The sequence below is a fragment of the Hemiscyllium ocellatum genome, chromosome 31 (assembly GCF_020745735.1).
Source record: "Hemiscyllium ocellatum isolate sHemOce1 chromosome 31, sHemOce1.pat.X.cur, whole genome shotgun sequence".
In the NCBI taxonomy this organism is placed as follows: domain Eukaryota; kingdom Metazoa; phylum Chordata; class Chondrichthyes; order Orectolobiformes; family Hemiscylliidae; genus Hemiscyllium; species Hemiscyllium ocellatum.
Genome location: NC_083431.1, coordinates 34,485,556 through 34,505,391, shown reverse-complemented (window position 1 = coordinate 34,505,391; position 19,836 = coordinate 34,485,556). Strand labels below are relative to the sequence as shown.

Below are 19,836 nucleotides of genomic sequence, written 5' to 3'. Positions count from 1 at the left end.
AGTATTGAACAATGATAGCCTAATCACATGCATTAGTTTTAACTCAGATTAAAAAAGCAAAATATTTCACTTAATGCTTAGTGTATGTTGTTAGCAAAGTTGAATGTTTCATCAGTTCACCATCAACAAATTGTTGTAGAATCTTGCTGGCTTGAAATATATTTAATTGCAGCATTACATTTCCTGAAAGATGTCAGTTACCGTCAGTTTTCCTGAGAGGAAGTGTCAGAAACTACAGGGCCTACTTGGACACAAGTGGTAGAGGAAAGCCACTTATTGGTCTAACTACAAGAGTGCCTTGTAGTTAACAAGTTGTAGTTATTGCCATGGTAGACCCATCAATTCAACCTCCACTGAACTTATTTCTTCCTCTCTTGATTCTATTTTCCACCTCTCATCCAATCTCTTCCCGCTTACATCTTCTGATGATTCTTTTGACACTTTATTTTTAGCTTCCTGGCTTAGCCATGTGCTGGTTACCATGGACATTTAATCCTTCTACAAGTCCAACTCCCATCAGAATGATCTGAAAAATTTATCAATTCTGCTTCCAATTTCCATCTTTCTCTCACCTTGAGAACTGGGGATAATACACTGTTCCTTCAGTGTGGCTGGGTCAAAATCCTGGAACTCCCTTCCTCCTCAACACTGTCAGTGTTTCTACACCAAATGGACTGCAGCACTTCAAAAAAGCAGCTCACCATCACCTTCTCAAAGTCACCAACTGTTGGCCTTTTACCCCAATGAATGAATGAAAACAAAGTACTACAACAGTTTTACAGGTCCACAAACCAAATGCGGATGCTGGAAATCTAAAATAAAAACAGAAAATGGAGTTCATTTATGAAGAACTGATCACACTGAGTAGGTCAGCAACCTCTGTAGAGAGAGAAAATGAGTTTGTATTTTAGGTTGATGGCCTTTCATTTAAAAATTAACCTGTAATTTGTTTCTGTGCTGTTGAGGGGAGGCTTACGGCTTGCAAAACAATTATTATGTGTTTCTAAATAACACCGCACTTATTAATTGGATTAAAATCTTAAGAGTCCCCACGATGCCCACATCCCATGAGCAAACAACATAAAAACCAGGAGAGGGAATAAATGCTGGCCCAGCTTGTAACACCCAAATCCATGATATGATGTTGGACTGTGATTTTTAACTTTGTCCACCCAAATTCATGAATTAAAATGGTGATACTGAAGGAAGCCATTTGTGAATGTAATGCAGGAGTTATCATGTTGTCTTCAAAAACTGGAGAATTTTAGTCACCAACCTCCATCAATGTAGACTTGGCCAAAGCAATCCACAGAGAAACTAATGGTTCTATTTCTGATGTATCCTGGCTCAACCATGTCCTCTTTTAAAAAAAAGAAACAGCAGGACATAGAGAGGTGCTTCAAAAAACTGCTAATAAGGTGACCAAAATCTATTTTTATAGGTGTAATGTTTTTATGAAGTGTGTATGTCCAGATATTCCAAGCTTTGTGTCTGAACTGCTCACAATCCACGTTAGAGCTCTGTTCCGAGCTTTATTTTTAACTGATCGGTTTAGAAAAATGTCTTGACCAGGGGCTAACTGACCTTGCTTTTCCCCATAGATCATAATGGACTCGAACATAACAAAGCAGGCACTGAATGAGATTGAGACACGACACCATGAGATCATCAAACTGGAAAACTGTATCCGTGAGCTGCACGACATGTTCATGGACATGGCAATGCTGGTAGAAAGCCAAGTAAGTGAAGCGATGAACAGAGAGTGTTCCCATTCTGAACTAGTATCACAAAACTAACTGAGAGCCAGGTAAACAGTCGACCCAACATTGTCCATTTGGATTGAATTTAAATCCTATATGTCTCCACGATGATGCTGATACTGGCTGACAAAACATTTTGATCAATGAATCCCTCTAGGGAAGTGTGACTACATTTGTGTGTGTAAAATCTATCACTTTACACTGTGGCTTGTGAAACTGTTGGCTGATGTTGAATTTCATTATTGATACTAATGTCAGATTAGGTCCTATTGCATTAGGATCGTGTGTCCATTACAGACTGGCCCAATTAGGAGGCTGCATGTTCATCTTTTCAAGTTTTTAGATATCATCTCTCAATCTATCTTGTAGTTTTCTCCACTTTTATTGTTTTTCCCAGGCCAGTGGTCCTAACACACTTTACTATTACCCAGTGTAGAGTAACTAATTGAGCACAGACTGCGAAAGAAATTTCAGATGCCCTTGACTTGTGTAATGCATTAAAAGCAACATTTACTCCAACTGAAGACTCTGTCTTCTTGCTGCAAGATTTCAGGTAGGCTCTATCCAGGAAACCTCTCCACAGTTTCACAAGCCTAGGCAGAGAATTGAATTGGTAATGTTATCATATTGTTATGGACCAGGCCAGACCCCGCTTAAAACATTTCAAGAGAGTAGCCCAGACCCTAACTTTGCTGGTTGTTTTAACCAGGTGTAACACGGATATTCCAGGAGGGATGCAGCTAGTCAAACCACTTAGTTTCAAACAAAACAGAATTTGTTTACACGATTACTGAATGAAACACCAACAATAAAGAACGGAATACTGAATTACGTAACCTATCCGAAAACCCAACAGATTATCCCAACTTAATGGTGTTATTCCAAATACATGCAACAATTCCCATAAACACCTCTAGGCAAAAAAGGAAAAATCAAACACAGGGTGGTACAGGAGAGAAGTCAGAGAGAGAGATGGCAGCACGGAACACCCTCTTCCATGTAGCTGTTTCTTGGATCAGCAGCCTCCAAACTGCCTGAATGCTTTCAGTGAAGGTGAGAACTGGCCACTCCCCTTTCGATGTACAAGTGATTTAAAAAAAAACCTTGAAAGCCTTTGTCTGAGGCAGTGCCTGTTAGCTCTTACCCATTTGGCCCTAAAACCTTACAAGCCAGACTTTTCAGAATCGCTGCTTTTACGACCTCTCTGAAAAAAAAGCCAAGGACAACATAACCTTGTTAAAGGTGCAGCATTATCACAATTTATACCAGCTCCCATCTACATAGTCCTCAGCACTCACCTGTCAGGGGTTGCCCATGCTTCTCTCACAATGAGTGCTGCATTCTCCCTGTCTATTCTAATAAAGTACATGAAAGATGTGGAATTTCCTCTGATTAATTATGAGTAATGCCACTGTAGACTAGCTCGGCACACACTGACATCTCTGCCATGCTTGATGTGAATTTTTATGTTTCAGTTTGTGAATCCCTTTAGTTATTGTTGGTTTTATTTACTCCTGAGGGTTATGGAAGCTCAGTCATTAAGTTAGTTCAAGTCAGAGATTAATAGATTTACGGTTACTAATGACATGGGGATATAGGGATAATGCAGGAAAGTGGTGCTGAGGTAGATGATCTGGAATGGCAGAGCAGCTTCGAGGGGCTGAATGGCCTACTCTTACTCCTACATACCAATGTTCATAAAACCCACCTATTTCTCCCCCCCCAAACACCCCACACTATTTTAATTTTACTGATCACCTCATCTGACCATTTTGTAAACATTTTCTACTCCAAGCATTCACTCTCACCCCTTTGTGAAAACAAAATAAAATGCAGTTTAGTTTACAGCAAAAAAGTACAAATTACATTCGAAACTTGAACATTGTCCCTAAGGTTATTGATGTATATCTTAACTCCACAAAGTCCTAAGATGCTCTGCCTTATTCCCAGCAGAATGATATCAGCAGATTGGATGGAACTTAATGCAGTCTCTAACATTAGCCTTTTCTGAACTATTGACTTACTCAACAGTTCTCACAGAGAAGCAGCTCATTTGACCCATTGATATTCATTTATCAATGGCTCCCTGCGAGAAAATTTGCTTGTGTTATACCCATGCTTTTTCCATGTAGCCCTGCAAAACTTTGCTCTTCAGATAATTTCCTTTAGAAAGCCACATTTAAATCTCCCTCCACTCTCAGGCAGTGCATTTCAGATCCTAAACAACTTGCTGCATATCAATGTTTGTTTTTCTCAAGCTCATTCCGATTCTTTTGTCAATCACTTTGAATTGGTGTCCTCTACGTCCAGATCCTTCCACCCATACAAACAGTTTCTCCCTTCCTAATCCAATTAGATCCTTCATGATTATGAAGTTTTATATCAAATCTTCTCTCAGCCTCCTGTTCTCTGAAGAGAACAATCTCGTGACTCCCATCTATTCTTGTAGACAAGCTGAACCCGCTTATCCCCAGATCCATGTTCTTCAATCTTTTCTACGCCTTTTCCAATCAGTTAAGGATCTTTCCCAAGTTATGGTGCCCAGAATTAGACACTGTACCCAGTTGAGGCAAACCAATGTTTTATACAATCTTATTATAACTTCCTTTTCGTGTTCAATCCCTATATTTATAAAACCTAGCTCCTTTGTGTTCTAAAAACTGCTTTCTCAACCTATCCTGTGCTCTTCAAAGATGTATTCATATATATTGCAGGTCCCTTTGCTCCTTCACCTCTTTTAGAATTATAACTTATATTTTATATTGTCTCTCCACATTATCCCTACAGACGTGACTCACTTCCTATTTCTCTGCATCCAACTTTGTCCACTAGCTATTCCAGTCTACATCCTTGTGAAGCCTACAACTGTCCTCTTCATAATCTACAATATTTCCAAGCAAGGTGACATCTGCAAAATTTTAAAATGTGCATTCAAGTCTTGGTCACTAATATAGGTCAGGGCAAGCAAAGATCCTGATACCCAATCCCTGGAGTACAACACTGTGCACTAAAGAGACTGGAAATTATAGAAAACTAAACCAAACCTATTTAAAGACAGAGGTTGAAGAGAGGGAGGATTAGAATTCTAATGGAGCTCCCTGTAGTGCTAGTTTCCAGTGTTATTGGGAGTCTCTGCCTGTGAGTCAGTTCTGCCTATGCTGGTAACAAGTCTATGTTTTCTCCTGCTGCTAATACCCTGGACTGGACGGTGGAGTCCTGCAGGTATTTGTATCTCTGTATTTGTAGCATGCCATAATTTTTTAATTTGCATGAGAGCATGTGCTACAAATGATTTGCATGCCCTTGGGTATTTTTATGAATGCCGACATGTAACATCAAATCTGCCAAATGTGCAGTGTTGTCTAACTGTTACCTTGTTGGCATGGCTTCTTCCACTCTTCCAGGCCTAGTAATTACCAACGTCAGTATTATTAATATAAACCTGCTGCTCACTATTGTTGGAATAAGCTACATCCCATGAGTAGGCCCCTTCAGTGCGAGATCCAGGCTCTAGTGGCAATCTCAATGTAGCTACATATTCAGAGATGCATGGCTAAGAATCCTGCATGAACATGAAATAACAGACATCAGAAAGGGCAGATGTCCCTGCTCCCTTCCTCCCCGAGGGGCCAACACTGGACTGAAGCAGCACAGAGGAAATGCCAGGATTTGCTGACAGTGCCCTGTGTCAAAGGGGGCAGATCTCAATGCAATGCATTGGAACATTTTAGTTGCAAACAGTAAGGTAGAGTTAAAGATCCTACGAGTGGCTGTTGGGAGCTAGAGGGGACTGAAATGTTTGATCTGAAATGTGACCCTTCAGCTTTGGGGTTCAGGGCTACAGGAAGAAAAATAAAAATGAGAATAGTGGTAGTGGCAATGGGATGTTTCAGTGGGACTTGATGAAACACACCACCACTACCTTTCCTGGGAGATGGGCTTTCCCTTGAGAAAGAGTCAGTAAAGATTAACGTTTTTACATGTAGTGTTCAGAGAATCCTCATCACAATATAAACACTCTGAACAGCAGTGACAGAGATTAGAAATCTTCCATTGGTCAAAATCTACTGCAGTTAAACACTAAAGCCCAATCTTTAATAGCTTCTGAAGTTCTCACCTGGGAGTGATTGAACGATCTGATCATTGACTCCCAGCCTAAGTGAATGGCTCACTGTGTCATGGTGGGAAATGGATTATGTGCTCTTTCACCCCCACATTTGGCTGAGCGATTGTGTTGATCTGCCGGGCAAAAGAATGAGTTCCATGCAGTAAGACAGTAGTTACTGTGGGGCTGGACAATAAAGTCCCCAGCGGCTTCAGCAGAGCTTGGGAAATGGCTGCAAGATCCGGGCAATGAGCAAGCAAATGCATGGCTTTTCATTTGTATTTGTATGTGCTTGGAGTATCTGGACTCCTTCTGAACCTTTACCTTCTGTTTCAGGGTGATGTGGTCAATAGCATTGAGCAGAACGTCATCAATGCAGCAGATTATGTCGAGCAGGCAAAGGACAACACGAAAAAAGCAGTTAACTTTCAGGGTACAAGCAGACGGGTAAGTGGCTGAAAAGAATCGGACACTGAGGAGATCTGTATTGTCACATGTCTCTGCTCTTTTCCTTGACGCCCAGGGAGAGATGATAGACAGGATCGAATACAACGTTGAGCACTCAGTTGACTACGTAGAGAGGGCAGTGTCCGACACGAAAAAGGCGGTTAAGTACCAGAGTAAAGCACGACGGGTGAGTAGTGCAAGAGTCTCCATCTCAGCATGTGGCATGGCCATACCCATTTGTGAACCATGCTTTCCCAATCCCAAAGAGACCACAGTCAGACAATGTTTCTCAAGCCTTGTGGTCACATGATTGACCTGTGGACTATATTAGGCCCCAGATGCCCTGCAACCCCTATAAATTGCCAATCTGCAATTCTCTCTGAACTTTTCTTTTGGTTAGGGACACTGACCAACCCTCTACCTGGGTTTATTATCAATGGTGTGTTTTCAGCTTACAATGTCACTGGGCTCTTTACACCACTTTACAGGTTCAGAGGACATGAGTTCAAACCAATCCACATTTGCTGATGGAATTTAACTTCATTTAATAAAAAAAATTAAAAGAAAATCTGGAATTGAAAGCTAGTGTTTGTAGTCGTTGACAATGTAACTAGCATCGATTTTTATTTTTAAAAAATCTACAAATATTTTCAAGGGAGGGAAGTCTTCCATTTTTAACCTGGTGTTGCCTACATGTGATTTCACTCCCATAATTATGTGATCTATTCTTAACTGCTGTTAATGCAAAATGGGGATGTGGAATAAGTGTTGGCCTTGCAAAGCACATAAACAAAACTGGAGCTCTTGGCTCATTGACACAATATACTGTAATACAATATACACGGGAGTATTAGACTCAGATGTGATAAAGTTTGAAATATGCATAGCACTCTACAACTCAGTGGTGCAACCTTGGAACAAATCTTAATTTCTACCAATTTCTCCCACTCCCTGGTACCATTATCCTAGGGTCATACCACTGTGAAGCAATGTCTATATGTTATCATAGTATAGTAACAGGGAACAATTATATTACTTTGCTGGAAACAAATCTTTCTGAGCTGTGATATCTTAAGGTTCAAGCACACTGATGTATTGAATGTTGGTGAAAGTCTGACATGCTTCACCAGCTATTCAGAACACAATCCCGTAATGTATGCCCTGGCTTGCAATGGTACATCTGTAGAGACTAGTCATATGTTTGAGTTCCCTGATGCATGTTGAGTATCCATTAAGAATGGTATCACATGGAAGCTAAAGCCTATGTCTGTAGAATCATGACAGAGAAACATTTGCTTTGCTGACACCTAACTGTGCTCTGTGGTCCTTCCATTTCTTTTACCTGTGCTTGGATCCACTGTGAAGCATTTCTCCCAACAGCGCTTGAATTGCTGATCCTTTCATTCACACTTTCTACCGCATCAAACTAACTGGTCGTTTCCATCCCAATGCAACATCCATTACTCATGGTGAGCATTGTTGTGGCATCCTTGCAGAAAGTGTCAGCTCTGTTTGCAGTGCTGGTTAGTAATATGTTAGAGGCAAGGCTTCTGCATGTAGTGACTTGAAGAACATTGAGTGAAATTACAGATAGGGAAAGTGGCTGCACTAAATCTTGTTCTAAGGACAATCCTGGCCAGGTGATGTAAGTTTCAGCTGGGGAGCATTTTGGGAACAGTGATCATAATTCGGTAAGTTTTATGGATAAGGATAAGACTGGTCCTCAGGTGAGAGTGCTGAACTCGGGGAAGACTAATTACAACAGTATTAGACAGGAATGGGAGCAATTAGATTAGAGACAGCAGTTCGAGGGTAAATCCATATCTGACATGTGGGAGCCCTTTTAAAGACCAGTTAATCAGAGTTCAGGACTAGCACATTCCTATGATGATAAAAAATAAAGATGGGAAGACTTAGGAACCCTGAATGACAAAGAGATATTAAAGGTTTAGTCAAAAAGAAAAATGAAGCATATGTAAAGTTTGAGAAACTGAAATCCTTGAGGCATATAAAGGAAGCAGGAAAGAACTTAAACAAGGAATCAGATAGACTAAAAGTGCCATGAAATGTCCTTTGCAAGTGGGATTAAGGAGAATTCTAATGCATTTTATGCACATATTAGGAACAAGAGAGTAACCAAAGAAAGGACAGGTCCAATCAAGAACAAAGAAGGGAATTTATGCGTGGAGCCAGAGAAAGTGGGTGAGGTGCTTAATGAGTACTACAAATCAATATTCACCGAGATGGACATGGATGATACTAAGATTCGGGTGGAGTATATTAATATTCTAGGGTAGGTTGGTATTAAGAAGGAGGAGGTACCGTGGGATTTGAAAAACAAGGAGGTAGATGATTCCCCAGCGCCTGATGGGATCAATCCCAAGATACTTAGGAAGGTAAGGGAGAAGATTACTGGTGTTTTGACAGAAATTTTTGTATCCTCTTTAGCCACAGGTGACGTCTCAGTGTACTGGAGAATAGCCAATGTTGTTTCTTTGCTTAAGGAGGGCAACAGGGATAATTCAGAAAATTTTAGATGACTGAGTCTTACGTCAGTGGTAGGGAAATTATTGGAGAAGATTCTTGGACATTATTTACTCACATTTGAAAAAGAATAGATTTATTAAGGGTAGTCAGCATGGCTTTGTGTAGGGGAGGTCTTGACTCTCAAATTTGATTGAACTTCTTGAGGAAGTGAGAAAGATTATTGATGAGGATAGGACAGTGGATGCTGACTACATGTATTTCACTAAAGCATTTGATAGTATCCCTCATGGTAGGCAAGTCCATAAGGTTAAGTCACATGGAATCCACAGGGAGTTGGTCAATTGGATACAGCATTAGCTTAATCAGTGAAGACAGAGTTTGATTGTGGAAGGTTGTTTTGCTGACTGGAGATCTGTTACCAGTCACATTCTGCAAGGATCAATGCTTGGACCTCTGTTGTTTGCAAAATATATAAATGAATTGGGTAAAAATATAGGTGGTCTGATTAATAAGTTTGCAGATGACACAGAAATTGGTGGAGTTATGGGCAGTGAGGGAAGTTGTCACAGGATAAAGCAGGATATGGATCAGTTGGAAAGTTGAGTGGAGAAATGGCAGATGGTGTTTGATCTGGACAAATGTGAGGCAACCTATTAGGAGGTCAAATGCAAGTGGAAAGTATACAATAAATGGCAGGACCCTTTAGAGCATTGATATACAGAAGGATCTTGGGGTGCAAGTCCATAACTGCACGAAAGTGGCAACACAAACACAGATGGATAAGGTGGTCAAGAAGGTGTATAACATGCTTGCCTTCATCAGTCAGGTCATTGAGTATAAACATTGGCAAGGCATATTGCAAACAAACTTTAGTTAGGCCATATTTCAAATATTGTGTGCGGTTCTGGTCACCAAACTCTAGGAACGATGTGGATGCTTTAGAGATGATGAAAAAAAGAGGTTACCAGGATGTTGCCTGGATTGGATTGTATTAGCCCCAAAGAGAGTTTGGACCAACTTGAATTGTTTTCAAACTTGGATGCTGAGGGAAAACTTCATAGAAGTGTATAAAATTATGAGGGGCATGGACAGAATGGATTGTTAGTGTCTTTCTCCCCAGGGTAGACATATCAAATACCTTAAGCTTAAAATGAGAAGGGAAAAGTTTTAAAGGAGTAATGCAAGGCAAGTATTTTAGAGAAAGGGTGGTAGGTGCCTGGAATGCACAGCCATAGGAGTCATAGTCGGACCAACTGTTTCCTGCTCTATGTTCCCAAACTAAACTAGCTCCATTTGCCTGCACTTGGCCCGTATCCTTCCAAATAATTCCTATTCATGAAGTTATCCAAATGTCTTTTAAACACTGTTACTATACCTGCATCCATCACTTTCTCTGGCAGTTTGTTCCACACATGAATCACTCTCTATGTAAAAAAAAAGGTCGCCCCCTCATATACATTTTAAATCTTTTTCCTCACATCTTAAAAATATATCCTCTAGTCTTGAACTCCCCCATCCTAGGGAAAAGACCCTTGTCATTCAGGTTATCCATGCCCCTCATGATTTTATACACCTCAATAAGGTCTCTGCTTAACCTCCTACAATCCAGTGAAAAAGTCACAGTCTTTCCAGTTTATTTATATATCTCAAACCTTCTATTCCCAACAACATCCTGTCAATATCCATTTCTGAATCCTCTCCAATTTAATAATATCCTTCCTAAAACAAGCTGGTGGCAGAAGCAGATACATAGCAACATTTAAGAGACATTTAGAAAGACACATGAACAGGCAGGGAATAGGGAGGTACAGACATGTAAAGGCAGTTGAGATTAGTTTAGAATGGCATCATGGTTAGTACATACATGGTGGGCTGAAGGGTCTGTTACCGTGCTGTACTGTTCTATGTTCTAATTGGTAACTGAAAAGATATTAAGCATTCCATCTTGCCTGGGGTGGTGCTAATGTTCATTCCACTGCCCAACCCACTATTTCAGTCAATAAATTTTACCAAGAACATGCTTCCTTAATGCAGTCTGCCCTGATCTAATGTATTCAGTATTTCAATATGACGTAACCATCTCAGCCTGTTTTTGATAGGACCAATGTGTCTGACCTCATCTTTAACATTACAAGTTGTCTCATTCTTACGTGTCTTAATGTATTGAAAGACTCAGATCTCTCCTGACTTAATCTAATCTAGTCGTCATATAATGGATCTGAATGCAGTAGATCCTTGTCAAATCAAAACCATTGCAATGTTTTAAATAAGGCTAACCTCATATCACTTATCCTGTTATATTATATTCCAATGCAATCATCCCTAATAAAATCGCTCCAGTACAATCTGACCAGTTAGTGTATTTCAATATAATGTGTCCCAGCTGTTGTCATGCCCAGTATAATTAGATTAGATTACTTACAGTGTGGAAACAGGCCCTTCGGCCCAACAAGTCCACACCGAACCGCCGAAGCGCAACCCACCCATACCCCTACATTTACCCCTTACCTAACACTACGGGCAATTTAGCATGGCCAATTCACCTGACCCGCACATCTTTGGACTGTGGGAGGAAACCGGAGCACCCGGAGGAAACCCACGCAGACACGGGGAGAATGTGCAAACTCCACAACCCGGGTCTCAGGCGCTGTGAGGCAGCAGTGCTAACCACTGTGCCACCGTGCCGCCCACATAAGCATCAGGGCTGTCTGATCACATAATAAATGGCCTGATATAAAGAAAGACCCTTTTTGTACTGTAATCACCTGCTTTCACTTTGCACTTAAATAAGCAGTTTTCTGAGCTAATGTGATGTCTACTCCCCGATCAGAGCCAATCTGAAAGAGCTTGCCAGTATAGTATTAATCATACCAGACATTGTGTAATTTACTGCCATAAATCAAACATAATTGTGGCCTTGGTCGAGACCATAAGCCTTGGTCAAGACTGATTTGTGTTTTTCCAAGATCTTGCAGCCAACAGATATATAAAACTTTTGTTGCAATCAACCTGAAATCAAACTTTACCTTTTCGCTCTCCTATGATGCTACTAGATTGAGTTAAAAATATCTAGGTGAAGAAATTAAAGTTTCTTCAGGATATGATAGGTAATTGTATAATGTACCCTAATTATCCCTCTTGTATTTATCCTAATGTATTATGTGATTTATTCCATTCTGATGCACTTTACAATGTGGGCTAATCTATTCCAGTGCAAAGCCTCCCAGGATAAATGTACTTTCTGAATCAAAATAACTCTTCAACAACAAGGATGGGAAGCAGACTTACAGTTCCCATGAATTGTAACCATCAAAACTGGGTTGGTTTATTTTGAGTAAGATGTTGAAATCTTAAAATATCAGAATTCTGACTCCAACCAGCCTGCTTTCAGTGTCATGGGAGTGGGATGGGGATGGAGATGGACAACCAACTGAAAGTCAGGAAATTAGGTAGAAATTTAAATATTATAATAGAGTTGCTTGCATAGCATTTGACCACCATTATGAATTCATCCCTGGTCAGAGGAGTTTTCCAAGCCTTCCTAAAGTCAGCACCTAAATGGAGATGATGATTTCTGGATTAGGGAGGTTTGTGGTGGGTGCACGTCACCACCTTCACTCAATCCTGACCTTGAATCCCCCAATGATCTGATTTCAGTCCAACTCTTGCAATCTTCCAAATGATCTCTGCATTCTCCCTCAATCCTCGATATACCCATAGTATCTGATCTTGCCCTACTCCAGACTCTGATCTTGCACCTGGCCTTCATTCAACTTTCATTTCGGACCCCAATCCTTCCTCTGACTGCCAATCTCAACATCGCTCTAGCCTTTTAATCTTTCACCTGACTTCAGCCTGGTCTCCTGCCCATTTATCTTACCTACTGCAGCCTTTCCAATCCTGCTGTCCCTCATCTTTATTCCCTGGCTATGGTCTGATGCCGAAGTCCTTCCTGCCCAACAGGCAGCAAAGATCTGGCTGAGCATGATCAGTAAATAAAAATAAAGCTTATTAGATCCTGCTATTAAATTTATCAGGACCTGCAGGGAACTTGTTATTTCCTGACCTCCAGACGAATTATTTCTGTGTTCTGCTTGTCGTTTAAGACTTCTAAATGGAGAGATATTGCAGGAACACAAAAGAGAGCTATCTTGTTACTTGAGAATCTACAATATTCAAATACCAACCATATGACCTGACCTGACCGACATGAGTGTTAAAGACAGATGCTGTTGTACTCCACAAATGCTAGAACCTTAATTGTGTTAGTATATAATTAAATAGTATACAAACTGTACATTAAGTATTTCCATTAACATTTCTGCTAAATTTAGTTTGCAAAAGTGTAAAGCCTATCACTAGTGCAAGCAGAATGCAAATTTTAAATTTCAAAACCACCTTGACATGTTTAACAGTGATAATCTGCTCTAGTTTTGTTAAAAAGCTTTAAAATAGATTCATCACCAAAAGTAAGCAATTTTAGTAAGTGTTTCATTTTCCAACCGTGTATAACCAGATTTAACCATCACAGAAAATAACAATGAAACACTGTACAGAATCATTTAATAGTTTTGTTGGTGTGTGCTAGTCGGTTTTTTTATTAAACTGTATGCTTTATGATGTTACATGAATAATTTGAAGAACCTTCCTTAATCAACACAATCTTCAGAACCTTACATTTCCAAACTGGGAAGCAGGGTCATTTTGACTGATGCAGGCAAATCAAAAATCAGATCTTAGAAGAAAAAAATCATAAATAACCCAAATGTAGACAGTTTGGAATATAATCCACATGAGTTTAAAGTTCTTTTGTGCAGATCAGCTGATTCTGCCTGGATTGCACTGATCTTACTGACATGAATGAGCAAAAATTTGATCCCCTTAATTTTACTAGCTACTAAAGCATGAGAGCATGGTAGGACTTAGTGAATATAGCTAGTGTCACAGATACAGTCTTATTCATGAAGTTGTAATCCAAAATTTTAAAACTAGAAGCTCTTCGACTGACATGTGTTGTATGCAATTCCTTTAAACAAAGTTTAATGAAAATTGTTAAATTTGTTAAATATTTAGATAATTTTTGTACTGAGTTACTGTTACAAATGTTGACTAGTACTGTTTCAAATCATTCATGATTATGAAGCTTTTTACATGGGAGACCACAAATGGAGAGTACTAAGGAAGTATGTGAAATGTAAACCAACAGAAGACAATATTCAGTAGGTATCCAAAGATAATGAAGGGTAAGAATAAATTAGAACTAAAATTATAAATGGGAGATTGTGGCAAAATACCATTACAAACAAAAGCAAGTAAAATAATCGGAGAAATGAAGAACAGTAAATGTGTGAAAAGCATCAGAAGTGACAATGAAAGATTTATCATTATGTATTCATTAAACAGTGGCTACAAATATATCAGTTCACCTTAAATAATGGTGAAATGACAGTTCTGCAACGAAACAAATCCATCTTTACTCAGGTTCGCTGGGGTCTGATAATCACGTTTCCAGGGACAGTGATAAAGGAGCTAAACAATATGTCAATACTGATAGCTGTGGTCATTAAAAAGATAGAAAACACTTAGACAATGTTACTGCACCTGACACTTTGAACATAATGATTTCAAATAGTAATAAGGCCTGAAGTCTCAACCATCTTTAATGAGTTGTTCCAGAGGATTAGAAACTTTGTTATTTCTTAAAGGAAATTATAAACCCACAATTTTATATCCATTATAGAAAAGGCCTTGAAAAAGCATCTTGAAGATTCAACAGGTTAACATTTGGAAAACTGTTAACATGTAATTGGAGAATGCTAAAGGAGGCAATGGACTTATGACATTATCACTAGAGTATTAATCAGGAGACCCAGGTAGTGTTCTGATGACCTGGATTTGAATCTCACAATGGCAGATGGTTGAACCTAGATTCAGTTTTTTTTTAAAAAGTCTGGTATTAAAAGTCTAATGATGACCACGAAACCATTGTCAATTGTCAGGAAAAACCTATCAGGTTGTCTAATATCCTTTAGGGAAGGACACACAACAATATGGTTGACTCACCTGCCCTCTGGGCAATTATAGATGGGCGATGAATACTGGCCCAGCCAGTGACACCCACATCCTGTGAATGAGTTTTAAAAAGAACTTCACTTCCTTGCTGGAGTTTGTCACAGACCACACCAGTACCTTCCTAGTGGATGGGACAACATAAGCAAATAATAAAGTTGGATTTTCACAAAGCTTTTTGTGAGGTTTTATACGAACAATTAATGGGTAAGGTAAGGAGTAATGGAACAGAGGTTAAATGTGATTCCAATTAGAGGATGCAGAATTCAACTCAGCCTTACTTTAGCAGAGAACCTGTGTACAGATTTAAAGAGGTTACACTGTTGCTGTAAATGGATTTGATCTCACCGGGAAGCCTGGGTGCAGTTCTAAGAATTTAACAGCCCCTAAAAGCCACAAATCAACCCCAAAATATTCAGTAATAGCACAAGAATCAAGTGGATTGTGGTCACTCAAATTGAAATGTGCAATACTCATGTATAACTTCTTAATAGCCTATATTTCCCAGTATTCCCCCTGCCATCCACCCTCACATTTTTGCTCTGCATTAATTTAATGGTAGATGTGACAGAGAGAGAAATAAAGCAGAGATTGATAATGTCAATTCCCAGCTACTTTATTTCTGCTAGAGGCATGTTAACAAGAAAGTCATGATATGATGCCATCCTATTTTTTATTTTCATGAGCTTTAATCACAGCCCGTTTTTTGGTTCGCTGAAGGGGAATTTGATTGTAGGGACAAGCTTACCTGGTTGTTGCTGCAGATAAAAGAGATTTTACTTTAGCACTTGCTTCCTATTTTTTCCATTTTCTGATTAGTTAGCATTTTCCTGTACCCTCTGAACTGGTCATGGTTTAGTGAGCTGCTCAGTTCAAGGGCTATTAGGGATGGGCAGTGAACGCTGACTGCCCAGCGATGGCCACATTGCATGAAAGACCATTTAAGGGACTCCGCTTACTGCCATTGTGATTAATCCAACTGCACATGAACCTCTCACTGTGTCAGTTTATGCAGTAGCTGAAACTGTGCAGGAAGCATTGCAGGGGGTGGACTGGACATCCTGAAGGACATCCTGTTGAGACTTTCGCCTATCCTTCCTGGTGACCCATGCCCACCCACTCTGACCCCTGCCTGGTGAAATGCCCCCTCCCCGCATTCCTTACCTGGAATTCTTCACCAGGGGAGATCCTTGACATGCGAACAACATTCCACACATAGAGTGGGAGATATTGAGCCTATATTACACATTGGGTATGTATGATTCCAAAACATTTGAGAGACAGCAACTGTTCGGCTCGGATTCTGTCACGTTCTGAATGTTTTGCTTTCTGCTGCAGTTTTGTTTTCTGCTGCAGTTTTCATGTGCTGTATTCTTGCATGCTGAGCTTCACCTGGTTGTTTTCTTCCCTTCCCACAGAAAAAGATCTTAATAGGAATTTGCATTGCAATAGTACTGTTGGTTATCATCATTGTTCTGGCTGTGTATCTCAGTTAATGCTCCAAATCACCAGAATCATCCTGATTGAAACTAAAGCTGGGCTTTTGTTCCACCACCACCATGCAGCACTCTTGTGAAACGGAGAGACGGCAAGCCATCATTACTGGGCATTTCCATTTTGTTTTGTCAAACATCTACCATTTACCACGGGGTGATGTTCGTAGCCACCAAGACCATTTACTCAGATTTCAGTTCCACCCTTCAGTCTGGACTTTTTGTTTTGGCATCACTGTAAGCTGAAGAACAACATCAGGACTCGTGCTGCAGTTTCTCCTCTATTGTTTATTGGTTATTCTTCAATCTCATTTGAGAAACATTATCAGAATGAACTCCGCCTTAACAGGCCACGGTTTCACCACCTTATTAATCGACTCTGAATCCAGCTGACCTTCTGCTGTAATCAGGTTTTTATAATTTATAATTGATCTCTACCTATCCTTCATCCTCTTTTTCTCCTCTTTTCCTTTTCCCTTTTTTTGTGGTTTTCCCTCTCAATTCCCTCTTAGATTTATTCCCCGAGTGTATAAAATCCACACAATTTCAGATAGAGATACATATCCCAAACACTAAGATAAAAATGCATACCAGTACAGATCGACATGATTAAACTGTGAAGAAACTCCATTGATGTGAATAATACAAACGGAGCTTCCATTCATGCTGTTACCCTCCCTTCAGGCAAAAACAAGGCAGGGTAAAATAATGCTATGGGGAAGAACAGGGAAATGCGATTAGAACAGCGACCTCCACTTGAAGACTTACAAACACATTGGGACAGTCGATCTCCCTGTTTTAATATTTTACTTTCCTAGAAAGACAAAAGAGCAAGCCTGTAACTGGAGTCATAGAGGTCTACAGCTTGGAAACAGGCCCATTTGCCCAACTTGCTCATACTGCCCAGCTTTCACAGTTAAAGTAGTCCTATTTGCCGGAGTTTGGTCCTGATCCCTCCGTACCTATCCCATCCATAAACCTGTCTAAATCTTTCTTAAATGACGAAAATGTGCTCGCTTCCACCTCTACCTCTGGCAGCCTGTTCCAAACACTCATCACTCTCTTTGTGAATAAAATTGCCCCTTTGGACCTTTTGTATCTCTCCCCTCTCCCTTTAAACCTATGCATTCTAGTTTTAGATTCCCCTACCGTGGGCAAAAGCTGTTAGCTATCTACCTTAGCTGTGCCTCTCATGATTTTATAGATCTCTGTCAGGTAACACCTCAGTCGCTTAGGCTCCAGGGAAAAAGTCCCAGCCTATACAAACTTATAACACAAACCTTCTATTCCATGTAGCATCCTAGTAAATCTTTTCTGCACTCTTTCTTGTTTAATAACATCCTTTCTATAGTAGGATGTTCAGAACTGCATGCAGTACTCCATGGCCTTACCAACATCTTGTAAGCTGCAGCAGTATGTCCCAAATCCTATTTTCAGTGCTCTGACCAATGAAAACAAGTATGTTGAAAGCCTTCCTCACCAACACGTCGACTTGTAACTCCACTTTCAAGCAGATATGAATGTTTGCCTCTAGATTGTTTTATTCTATAAGACTCTCCAGGGCCATAGAATTGACTGTTAGTAAGTTCTGCCCTGGTTTGACTCACCAAAATGTAATATCTTAGATAAAATTAAACTCCATTTGCCATTCCTCAATCTATTGGCCCAGTTGATCAAGATCTCTTTGAATTTTAAAGTTATGAGCCCATATTACAAGTCCATTAACCAGTACATATTCCTTACTTACCAAATCAAAACTCCATTAGACCACTTCCTAATTTTCAATGCTGTAACTAAAACGTTGCTCACTTTTTATGGTCTCTCCTCATAACCAAAATCTCTTGATCATAGAATGGGTCACTTTTCCCTTTGAAATCTTTGTAAAGTTTGGCACGCAACAGTGGAAAGCATTTTGTGGTTAGTACAAATGGATGGCACTCACCAATGACCTTAAAGAAAGTTACCTAAAATGATTCAGTGGGGTTTGTCATCTCAATTTCTCCTAATCCAATGCAGCATTCAATTTGGCCTCATCAACAGAGAATCTTTGGTTTGCTCAATTCATGAAATCACCAAAGAGGCTGAAAAGCCATCAGGTTGAAAAATTCTGACTAACAACAGATGAGGGAATTAAAATTCACAAATTATAATTCACCTTTCATTGAGAGAAAAATAAAGATTGGAACTTTCACATGCAATTAAAGTAAGAACTCAAATATCAACAATGTTAATAAAAGGAAAAATAGAATATTTTAAAAATCTGTGGATTTCTAAATCATGGAATAAAGGAAATGGCACTTATGAAATTAGCTTTTCACTGACAAAGAGATTGTTCAGGAGTAATTATGACTTTATGTGCCATTAAAATCTCAGTTACACCTCATTGAACATTTGCAAATTCATTGAAATTGACACTGGAATAGTTCATTGGGAGTTGAAGTTTACACCATAACAATTATTTTGTGTTGAGTGCATTTGTGATTGCAACAGCAAACCCTATGCAGTTTTCAGTGTTTAACTGTGTGCCTGAGCATATGAAAAGTTGTTGTCAGTTTTACACAGTGGTCTGCTGGTAACTTTGTTATCATTGCAACCTCAAACACTTCCTCAGTACTGCTCCATTTCTATGATTGGAACTCTGGGGCTTAGTTATAGTGTGTAATATCCAAAATTACCAAGGTAACTAAGTGATTTCAGTTGAATGTAGACAGGATAATAGATTGGGCAGATAGATGTTAGCTAAAGCAAATGTGGCAAAATGTTGTGATTCATTTTTTGGAGGAATAATAGGGGACAAATGTTTTTTTTAAATAGAGTAGAGGAATGAATATAATTCACATGCACAAATGTTTAAAATTTGGAGGAACCATTGACAGGATTGTAAAAGAGAAATTTTCTTAGTACAAGAATAAAAGGACAATGCTAAATTGATGCAATTCCTTAGTCAGGCTGCATATGGAACAATAGTGAAGTGTAGCAGTTATGGGTTCTTTTGCCAATTTTACTTTACCTAACTACATTGCGGCACACTCTCATTAGCTGTAGGCATCCTCTAATGCCCTGTCTGATTAGACATTTTGCATGGGTACTTTACAAGAAAATAGCAGCAGAAGGCCATTGAGCTTCTCAGGCCTGCCCCACTATCGGATAAGATCACAGCCGATCTGCACCAGACTTCATTTTTCACACCAACTGCTCATAGCCCTCAACTCTTTGATATTTCAGAAATGCATCTATCGCCTCTTTAAATACTTGCAGTGATCTAGCATCCACTACTCTCTGGGGTCGACAATTTCAAATATTCACTACCCTCTGAGAGAAGAAATTGCTTCACATCCCATTCTTAAATGCGCCCATTATTCTGTAATTATGCCTCCTAGTTCAAAATTCCCTAACTACGGGAAACATCTTCTTAACATGTACCCTGTCAACCCCTCTCAGGATCTTTCAATTGTATATTTCAATAACATTACCC

The 19,836-nt window shown here is 39.5% G+C and overlaps 1 protein-coding gene across 2 annotated transcripts in view; it reads left to right on the top strand.

The window, feature by feature from the left end:
- Nucleotides 1-18,593, top strand: part of LOC132830551 (syntaxin-1A-like) — a 234,073-nt gene extending 215,480 nt beyond the window's left edge. Inside the window, exons 8-10 of one of the 2 annotated variants that reach the window (XM_060848334.1) lie at nucleotides 1,602-1,739; nucleotides 6,202-6,312; nucleotides 16,434-18,593. In XM_060848334.1, the coding sequence (XP_060704317.1) occupies nucleotides 1,602-1,739; nucleotides 6,202-6,312; nucleotides 16,434-16,607 (423 nt within the window). In that variant the 3' untranslated portion in view covers nucleotides 16,608-18,593. Of the gene's footprint in view, nucleotides 1-1,601; nucleotides 1,740-6,201; nucleotides 6,313-16,286 lie in introns of both variants that reach the window. The other variant, XM_060848335.1, reaches the window with a different exon arrangement.
- The last annotated feature ends 1,243 nt before the right edge of the window (nucleotides 18,594-19,836 follow it).